The sequence below is a fragment of the Solanum stenotomum genome, chromosome 8 (assembly GCF_019186545.1).
Source record: "Solanum stenotomum isolate F172 chromosome 8, ASM1918654v1, whole genome shotgun sequence".
In the NCBI taxonomy this organism is placed as follows: domain Eukaryota; kingdom Viridiplantae; phylum Streptophyta; class Magnoliopsida; order Solanales; family Solanaceae; genus Solanum; species Solanum stenotomum.
The window spans coordinates 22,962,011-22,972,745 of record NC_064289.1 but is presented as its reverse complement, the minus strand read 5'-3'; the positions used below and the strand labels follow the sequence as shown (position 1 = coordinate 22,972,745).

General features: G+C 29.7%; 1 protein-coding gene across 1 annotated transcript; it reads left to right on the top strand.

The window, feature by feature from the left end:
• The first annotated feature begins 3,572 nt into the window (after positions 1-3,572).
• LOC125874070 (transcription factor bHLH36-like) lies at positions 3,573-5,495 on the top strand. The gene is made up of 3 exons (XM_049554880.1): positions 3,573-4,100; positions 4,294-4,647; positions 5,093-5,495. Exons 1-3 carry the CDS (start codon positions 3,744-3,746, stop codon positions 5,183-5,185), a joined length of 804 nt encoding a protein of 267 aa, XP_049410837.1. The 5' UTR covers positions 3,573-3,743; the 3' UTR covers positions 5,186-5,495.
• The last annotated feature ends 5,240 nt before the right edge of the window (positions 5,496-10,735 follow it).

The window sequence follows — 10,735 nt, the reverse complement described above, 5'->3', positions numbered from 1 at the left end:
GTCTGAAATACCATTTAAGTTGTTAACATGATGAAAAGTTGATTAATTTAAGGTTTTTATACTTTAAAAAAAAATAAAACAAAATTAATTTATATTTTACATCCATAAGTAATAATATTTTCCTATCATTCACATATTTCTATACCACCACAAATTATTTATAAGAGAAATAATAATAATAATAATAATAATAATAATAATAATAATAATAAAATAATAATAATAATAATAAAATAATAATGATAATAATAAAATAATAATAATAATAATAAAATAATAATGATAATAATAAAATAATAATAATAATAATAATGATAATAATAAAATAATAATAATAATAAATAAAATAATAATAATAATAATGATAATAATAAAATAATAATAATAATAATAAAATAATAGTAATAATAATAATGATAATAAAATAATAATAATAATAATGATAATAATAAAATAATAATAATAATAATAATTCAATATGGGCAATTTGGAAATTGTATAAAAGAATTAAGGATAAAAAGGTAATATACTTGGTCAACATAAAAGGGTTTTTAAGTTTAAAAAAAAAAAAGCTCCCCTCACCTAGCTTTTAGCTTTTGGCTTAAAATAAGAGCCCGTTTGAATTGTCATAATAATTTTTTAAGGCCTAACAATATTTGTGGATTATATTAAATCGATCTTGAAATAAAGTTCCATATAAATTGCACCCTCAAAACACGACACAACTTCAAGTTTCATAGTATGGATAAAGTAATAAAGACTGCTTCAGAGTACTATTCCATAAGATTAATAATCTTACAACCAAAAGGAACAATTAATCAAATTTGGGTTTTTAATTTTTTTTTGGTACACATAATACAATCTGAATAACAACCACATAAAAGGTCAGTATTTCTATAAGTGAGCATGAAATCTTTTGTTCATGTTGTTAGATAATTGCATCGTTCGTGAAATGAGAACATGGACTCAAAACCCATTTCAAATTTCACTGATATTAATTAAGTCCCCATTTTTTTAGGGGGAGGAAGTTACGTGGGGTTCAACCCCCCCCCCCCCCTCTAATCACTAGGATGAGGATACATACAACTAACCAACTGAGCTACAATCCACTTGTCTGTTGGACTAGCTCTCATATTATATTGTTAAGCTCCCGTTCGAATGATTAGGTGTGCACAAAGTGTTGAGTCTCCAACATCTGAGAAATGAGGGACTTGGCTCATTATATGGTTTGGTCACCCCTCTCCTTGTGAGCTAAATTTTAGGATTGAGTTGGACCAAAAATTTATTTCTTTTATCACTTGTCAACTATTTTGCAATGACTTAATTAATTATCTTGGACAACTTTGATAATAACTATCGATTATGAAAAATAACAGTGCTACAATTTAGTTTTTACATTCGAAGATTTCTACTTAGAAAGTCTATATTATTCTACACGGTCTAAATTGTCTAAAGCTTTTTGAAACTAAAAAAAAGGAGAAAAGGGTTAAGAGTCTCCACCAATAAATGAAAAAAGAGATTGAGCTGAACTACCTTTTACATAAAGGGATACCCTTTGGGGGTTTGTACTTGGACTAGCTACCAATGTACCAAATACATCAACTAATACTCAAAACAAGTACATTTAATCATTTTAAAATTGTTAAAACACATTATAAACAAATGAAACTCCTGATTTTCTTTCTAATTAGAAGATACGATGCTGTTAACCTATTCTTTAATTTTTAGAAGTTTGTCTTTGTACGTAATACATGATGACAAATCCCTAACTTTATCAATTTCTCATTTTTCTTTTAAAAAGAACAAAAAAAAATCTTTCTGTATCTTAAGGAATTGATACTGTTCCAAAGTTTTTTTCTTTTTTTAGAGCCAAGTTGTCATGTCCTCTTTATACATTGTAGGGCAGGCTAGTCTATAGGAACTCACGTCCCAGTAAGCATAGTCTATATAAATATGATTTTGGACAGCTCAGTACTGGTAGATGCAACTTCATACACTTATTAATATATTCCAATATGAGCAAGATTTGGATATATACATATCTTTTTCTCTAGGCCAAAATCAAAATGAAGACCAAGTTGGTCTTATTTTAATTACAAAAAATTAAATTCCATGTTGCTCGGTTTTTTCTTTTCTTAATATAATAATTATTTTTTCTTTCTAATGGTGGAAACCCACTTGCTAGACTGATTTTCTTGAAACACAAAGTAAGATAACTCATGAACAAATTAAATGTGACCTTAAACGAATTACACAAACAAAATTTAGGTCAACATGTTATGATGTGTTTGTAACTTTTTTTTCGAGAGAGATGTTCTAATTAGTGCATACATTTAATTCTTACAAAGAGTTGGCTAGTTTGACCTTCACATTCGAATCATGACACCTGAATTGAAACAAAGAAACTAATTAAACGTTCATTATAAAGTAGGACTCTATTTTAAAATCCGATCCCAATACATTCTTGTGGAAGAGTGATGAAGTCCCATATAGATGGTTAATTAATGGGCTGAATGATTTCCTTATATGGTCTTGAATAATTCTTCCTTCAAAGAGCTAATTTTTGGACCGAGTTAGGTCAAAGATCTATTTCTTAACATGATATCAATGCATGATTCATGCCACATCGGTGGTTAATGATCCATGTGTTGAATTGTCCACGCTCCAGAGTCCAAATGTCTTAGTCCTAAGCGTGATCCAAATGTCTAGTCCTTGGTGTGAGGTGGTGGTGAAGAGTGAAGAAGTTCCACATTGATGGTTAATAAGATGAATGATCTTTTTATATGGTCTTGGGCAATTCTAACCCTCCATAACAATAAGTTTTTGGGGTGCCCAAGATCCATTTCTTAAAGACTTCACGCAAAGATTGAGTTAAATGCAAGTTCATTTTTTTAGTTAAGTCATCGGCCCAAACTATAACCACGGGTCATCGGCCCAAACTTTCACCTCCCGTGGTGACGAGGGCTTAATTTGACATAGACCCCTACCTTATTTATTAAATTAAATAACCAAAATTAATATTACATACATAAGATCAGCGGAACATAAAAACCAAATCCTCACAAAGTATAATTAATTACAAATTAAACTACCTAACCTATTACATATGCACGCAAGGTTATTCCATCAAAAGAAAATAGGAAAACACAAGACAAGACGTACATTATGCTAAAAGGATATATTACCCAATAATATATAAATTTTTTTGTCAAGCCAACTTCGATTAGACTTAGCACATTAAGTATCTGAACAAGCCAAAGTAATCAAGGCCGTAAACCTAATGATAAATTAATCACTATCAATTATATTGAGGTGGAATTATCAATTAAACAAATTTATTTAGAATATTTGGTCGAGTCACACAATTGACATAATAAAAATGTTGGTCACAGTGCTCCATAAATAATGCAATAATTGGTCTCTTAGGTAGGGGCATTTGGTCCACACGAGTGTGAACTAATTAATTGGCAGTTTTATGTTTTTTTTTTTTTGAAAAAAAAAAAGAAATAAAATCAGTACACACTAGGAAGATTAAAGAAACTGGCCGGTGAGATCTGCTTATATTATCTCTTTACATAAATCTGTTTAATTATGAACAATTAAGAATCTTGACATCAAATAATTAAGGACCCCTCTTTCAAGATTTCCCAGATCATACAGCCTAACAAACATATATCTCTTCCTTTTTTTTGTCTACTACTAATTAATCAGTTGCTGTATTTAAGGTCAAAACTGATTAATTAATGGATAATTTCCATTCAATGTTTCCTTTACAACAAGATGATGATACTAATTATGATTCCCATCAACAGCTCCTTTTTCCACACGCTGAGACATTTACCAATCCTTCTAATTTCATATACCAACAAGATCTGGTAAATGATTTTGCTCCTTTTGATTCATTGGAGTTAGGAGACAACAATCTTACATTTAACAACTTCAATAATAACGACAATCAGAGAGGGAAATCATCTGTTGCGTCTACTGAGGACAAGAAACAGAAGAAAGTGATGCATAGAGAAATCGAAAGGCAAAGAAGACAAGAAATGTCTACTCTTTATGCTTCTCTTCGACAACAACTTCCTCTTGAAAATATTAAGGTTTGAGAAACTCATGTTTTCTTTTTTTTTTTTTGATTTCCCTAACTTTAGCTGAGATCATCAACCTTCTCATTCCATTTACGAGTTATTTAACCTATATACATGAACAATATAAAACAAATTTTCTATATATCAATGTATTTTAACATGTTGTTATAGGTAATTTGACGCATAGGTGTTTGAAATCTTTCAGGGAAAACGTTCTACATCGGACCACATACTTGAGGCGGCGAATTACATAGAACAGCTACAGAAGAATGTTAAGAATTTGGAAGAAAAGAGAAAAAAGTTGATGAAAGAGTCAACTGGTTTAAGCAATGTTGATGGCAATCCCAAAAGTGGAAGCTCAACAGCTAGAGACTCCTCCCCAGCTGCTATTGTGACAGTAAAAGAATGCTTGGATGGCATGGAGATTTTGGTTAATTGTGGTCTCGGATTCCGCCTTTCTAGGGTTCTTCAAGTGTTACTTCAACAAGGCCTAAGCATAGTGAACTGCAGCTGCACCAAAACAAACACTACAAGTGTACTTCACACTATTCGAACTGAGGTATAATATAGGAAAATTGATCTTTTCATTAGATATATAAAACAGTGACGAAACCAGAAATTTTGATTCAAAATATATGTCTGGTGGTTAAACTTGCTAGCTAAACGAACTATGAGCAATCGTTGTTGTCTACATTAAAGAGATTCAATAGTATGTATATTTGCACATAAACATGAATTTCGAATGAAGAGGTCTCAATTGAATTCTTTTTAGTCCATATAGCTCCGTCCCTAAACTCATATAATCCATAGTAATATTTCATATTTTAGGAGTAGTACTTAATTAACTGCTATGTTGCTCAGACTCTTAAAAAATATTGATGTACGTACCTATGAAGGATCCTAAGAAGTGCTCTAGCTATATCCGAGCAACGTGTATATATATAGCTTTGTGCTAATTGTGAAAGATCATTATCAATTTCATTTTGTTTTTGTTATTCTTGCAGGTTTCCAGTACTGATCAGCCAAGGATTATTAATGTGGACGTAATCCAACAAAAACTCAAAGATATTATTCATGATGATACAAGTTTCAAGTGACTTTCCATAGGATATAAATGTTGTGTGATCCTCACCACCTCAGGTTTTATATATGCATCTTTTTTTTTTCCGGAATGAAGCTGATTTTAATAGAGTGAAATTCATGGATAGTGAGGATTTATATAGCCAGCCTACGAGTAAAGACATTGTTGTTGTTGTTGTTTTAGTCTGACCTCGTTTTTTGTGAAGTCCTCGAGTTCATTATAGCTTCTTGCTTTTAGTCTCAGGAACTTATATTTCATCCTGGTGTATGTAACATCATGACTTGAAGACTTTATTCAGTTAGTTCCAAATTTTGCTAATTTGTCAATCTTGCTTTTAGTATTTACCAAATTAAGTTTGCTGGGTGTACATTATGAATATGATCAAATGATCCCCATTTTGTGGACTAGTCTCGAGAGGAAGTTTGTACTCGTAGATCACTACAAGAAACAAAGTTTTTTTTTCACCGTGAATCAGTGAGAAATTTGTGCTATATAACATGATTTTCTCACTCATTTCCCATTGAATCAGCTCATTGGGAAGTAAATTCTGAAATAGTGGAAAATTTCTTAATTTTTCCGTACGAAAACATTGTGTACACTTTTTCTTTTCTCACCTGGCTGATTCGATGGACCAGCTTCGTTCTCCCGGGGAGCTACTTGAATAGCAGGCAGCACATGTCCTGGTTCTGGTTCTGGCTGATCCACCGACGTGCCCGTTTCCATAGATTTTTCCCATGATTCTTTCGTTCTCTTTTTTCTTTTATGAATTGTTGTTAGAAATGGTAGACTGCGCAAGAAAGGATTCGGGTGGGGGAGCGTCTACCTCCTCTCCCGTTCAATCAAAATATTCATGGAATAGCCACTGAACATTTTCCAGGGGAAATTTCAGTGGAAAAATAGTGATCTATTAGCAGTAAATTGATGTTGATATCAACATACACTTGTATCTTTCTGAGACTAAAATTACTTTGGCAGTCAGTTCAGCAGGATTTTTTCCATGAACCCTTAGAAATAGTACTCGATCTGTTGAAACATTGAAATGTTCGTATGATGTTCACCATCTATGTTTGATACTCATACAATTATGGTCAAGATATATACTAGCATATAATTATATATTTATGCTCCATCTTTCTCTAGCTATACTACATGCACCACCTTGATCTATACTTAATTCAGTTAAAGTAAGGAAATGAAAACCTGATGGACATGCATGTGATAGGAAATGTTACATAGTGTTTTTATAGAGTGTGACCCTCTCGTGTTAAAATTTAAGCTGTTAAAAAGAATATACTTTTATTTATTTAATCATGTTTTCTTACGTGCGGGTACAATTTATTCTTTTTCATGGTCTAACTATGTGAAAATTTAGAACATTCTGTATGTTCTGGTATCATTCTGATCAAGTGTTTAACCCTAGATATATTGTCCTACTTATTGAGGTTTCCAGTCTTGGTTAACTGATCAATCTAAATTTCTAATCATGACATAAATCATAACACCTCTATTTATTCATTTTCATGGTTCATTATATGCTAGCTTTGTCTCAAGGCTATCCTAACATCTTCTAATAATAAATTGTTATGTATTGTTGGTAGTTGAGATTGAATTTGAAGTACACATAGTTGATAGTGCAGTGTGTACTTATATATAGTTGTGATTTTCAAATGATTAAAAATGGTGGACTTTTGATATTTATGGTTGGTAAAATTAGTCATTTTGCACTAATCATACATTAAAAAAATAATCCTCTCTCCTTGATAACCATATGGGCAAAGAATTGACCTAATTTTATGATTAGCCAGAAAAGAGAAACTAAAATGGAATGGGTATGTTAATTAGTTCTAGCTATCAGACGGCATATCCTTTGCTAATATTTCCACACACAAACTGATTGCTTTATTTTTATTCATCTGACCATTTCCTATATTAGTTTTTGATCTTACGTAATGACTTGGAGAAAATGACACATATGGCAATTATATTTGGTAGTAGGTTTAAAATGGTCTTGTAAATATATTTAAGCAGTTTAGTCCCTTTAAGTTGGTCTTCATCAAATATTTAATAAATTTTACCATTACGTTTTACTTGATTTTATATGATATTATATCCTTCAACTTCGGTCATGCACGAATAAACAATTAAATTTGTATAGGTTGAACAAATAGATATACACGTCTTACATGACATGCAATTTGCATTCTACGCGGCATCCTACTTAGCGTCTTACATGTATTATGTCACATAGGATGTGTATGTCTACTTGTTCAACTTTATACAAGTTTAAGTGCTTACTTGAGCACACTAAAAGTTGAATGGTATATACAAATGTCAGTCTAGACCATATTAAATAGTATATTTATGTATTTTGCCAAGATTTTATGAAAACTATGGAAAAAATAAATTTAACCAAAAAACGCACTTGGAAAATTCCCATCAAATCTCCAAATCACACACCAAAAACTACATCATATACCAAAATAGAGTAGTTTTTTTAAAAGCAGCAAAAATCACGCATCCTAAATAAAACTATACCATACTACAAAATAGACAGATCGATACCAACAAAAATATCAAAGAAATGCATTCCACATTTAAGTTCTTGTGAATTTTCTTTTTCTCACCGTTCTTGTTAAATCTAACATTCAAAGTTCGTTAAATATTTGACAAAGACAAAAATATTCACTTTTGGCCAAATTATAGGTGCTCAAAAATACATTTTAAACAAACCCTCAAACATAACATTTTTGTTTTTTTATCTAATGATTTGCGTCATAACTCAATTCTAAAATTATTAAACTATACACAAGTTGAAGAAAAAAAAAAACACAGATGATTGCAGCGCGCAAGTATTCTATGTCAATCAATAACAATTAGTAGTAAAATAATATAACCAAAATTTACAAAAAATTAAGATTTCTTCGTCACTCATACAGTAATTAAAAGATTGAGAGTATGACATAAATTAAAGCACATGCTTCACGTCAAACTCGTGTTTTTTTTTTTTAAATCATAAAAAAGAACAGCCGTTAGAGTAACAGTGTTGCTATTCATTTTTGTTTTAAAAAAATAGAATTATTACTGTACTATTATGCCTAATTTCAGTGGTGCTGTTGACAATAAGACAAGAATTAGCTAATCAAATCTTGCTTCACATCAAAGCTAAAAGACAACTGGACAGATAGTCCAAATATTCAACAACATATATAATACATGTATAAAATATACTATAATTTGTGCTAAAGCACTTTTTAAGATGCCTCCATGGTCATCCACTGAATTGGAAATATCTTCTCATATTCTCATCCCTAGGTTAAGGTTAAGCACACACATTAAAAAAAACAAAACACGAGGCAATATAATTTTTATCACACACAAACTGTTACATAATACTCATCAACACTATAACTAACATCAACATCTTTTCAACCATGGTCCATCAAGCCAATTTCATACCTACATGGTGAGTCTAGGATTGTTTGGAAAGAGGTGGTCTCGACCATCTCAACAAGTTTGGGGGCCTAAAGTCAAACATCATAGAGGCCATATTTTTTTAATTGACATATATAAATTGAATAATTATACCATACTTAGTGTAATCTTACAAATATGATCTGGAGAGTAAAATATACGCGGATTTTATGAAGTAAGAATGCAAACAATGTACATATTCAATGAAAAGTATATAATATAAATTTAGAATAATAAAACTTGACACAAAACTTTGATAAGTTTATATAATGATGTTGAATAGTGTTGCGCTGAATTTGATAAGTTGATATAGTGATATTAAAATAGTGTTGGTTAGTTTTAGTGTTTAAAATTTGAGGAAGATACCAAAAAATAAATTTGATCTTTTTAAAAACACACAACACATGAATAGATTTTACATAATGTAGAAGGTTTGAGCGTTTGAGAGATTTTAAAATATTCAATAGTGAAAGAACAAAAATAGTGAAAGGGGAATAAAAAAAGTAAATATAAGAATAATAATGTTTGTTTATGATAATCGTTAGAATATAAATAAGGAAATAAAATAGATAGGCACATAAAAAATGATACAACAATTAACTAAACACTATTTCATTTCTCAGTTATTACATTGATCTCTATATTAAATGATGTAAAAAAATTATTATATTTTCTATCCAAAAATTCCTTTCAAATTTATAATGAAAGAGGTTTTTTTTAACAATAGTACATCTTTGAGAAAATATATTAAATATTAGCTAAAGAAACCCATGCCCAAATTGACCAGATGGTTCACTGGTTTGGGGGTTAACTTTCAAGATTGTTGTCGTGGGTTCGAATCTAGTTAATTTTGCCCATTATTATTATTTTATAAGAAAAAACGTCTAATTTAATATATTAAAAGAAATGTCATTATAACTTTAATTAGCAAGGCATAAAACAGAAGAAAAATATATTCCAATTAAACATCTTCTCTTTAGCTCACTAATTTATTGTCTTTAAAAATTTTGAAATCATACGCAAGTGAAAAAATTATTTTTTAAATTATTTTTTTTATTTTATTTATAAAAAATCCTTATAGGGGTATATTTGATCTTTTTTACCCATGAATTATTCTTTGACTTATTTGATTAATATTTTTTTAGTTTCTTATTCTTATTTCTTTGTTTTTTCTCACTTTAGTATAAAACTAAGACAAATCAAAAGAAAGAAGTGTGATGGAAAAAGTGAAAAAATAAAGAAAGAATTTTAGAACAATGTTTTTTGCGGCTATAATGTAGGTTAAATATTATTATTTTTGCGGTTATATTGTAATTTAATTTTTGTATCTATAATTTTTTTGGGCATTTACGATAAATTTTACAATAAAATTAGTGAAAAAAATAAGTTTGACCATTAAAATAATAAATTCAATTAGTCGTTGAATTAAAAAATCTAATATATATATAACAAGGATCAAATATACCCCTACATAAATTTATTTTTTTAATATTAATTTTTGCATTCGTTAGAGGAAAAGAGTGTATGTGAGCCATTTGTATGACATTAGGGGTATATATGAGTCACTTTCATAACGAGGTGTATATCAACTCTAAATCACAAAGTTGATGGGTGTATTAGCCATTTCCCCTACAATTTTAGGTATTATCTTAAAGTAATGGTGCACCCGTCTTCTTGAAATCCTAAATTCGCCTATGTCAACAGAGTCATCATTTTGTATTATATGTGTTGAAAATTGATTTTAATTTCTTAGGAAAAATCAACTTTGAAAAAGTTGCCACTTAATATTTTGAAAAAATTAAAAAAAAACATAATTTAAAAACTATAACATATTAAGTCTTAAAAATTTAGAGAAAAAGGGTACGATATTCATAATTCCACTTTGAGAAGGTGTCAGCACTCAAAAGTGGCCGCTAACATGCGGTTAGCCGACAATTTAAATCATTTGGCTAATTTTTTAAAAAAAAAGATAGAATAAGTAAATGAAAAGGAAATTTTTGTTTGAAGACATTTAAAAGGCACTAACTTAACACTTAATAATTTTTTTCGAAAAGAGATAAGATTCTATGAAATTTATTTTAAGAAAATAAATCAA

Excerpts from the sequence above, each read along its gene's own strand:
- LOC125874070 (XM_049554880.1), top strand. The coding sequence starts at position 3,744 with ATGGATAATTTCCATTCAATGTTTCCTTTACAACAAGATGATGATACT. Across the intron at positions 4,101-4,293 it reads TTCCTCTTGAAAATATTAAG|GGAAAACGTTCTACATCGGA; the intron begins GTTTGAGAAACT and ends GAAATCTTTCAG. Across the intron at positions 4,648-5,092 it reads TTCACACTATTCGAACTGAG|GTTTCCAGTACTGATCAGCC; the intron begins GTATAATATAGG and ends TTATTCTTGCAG.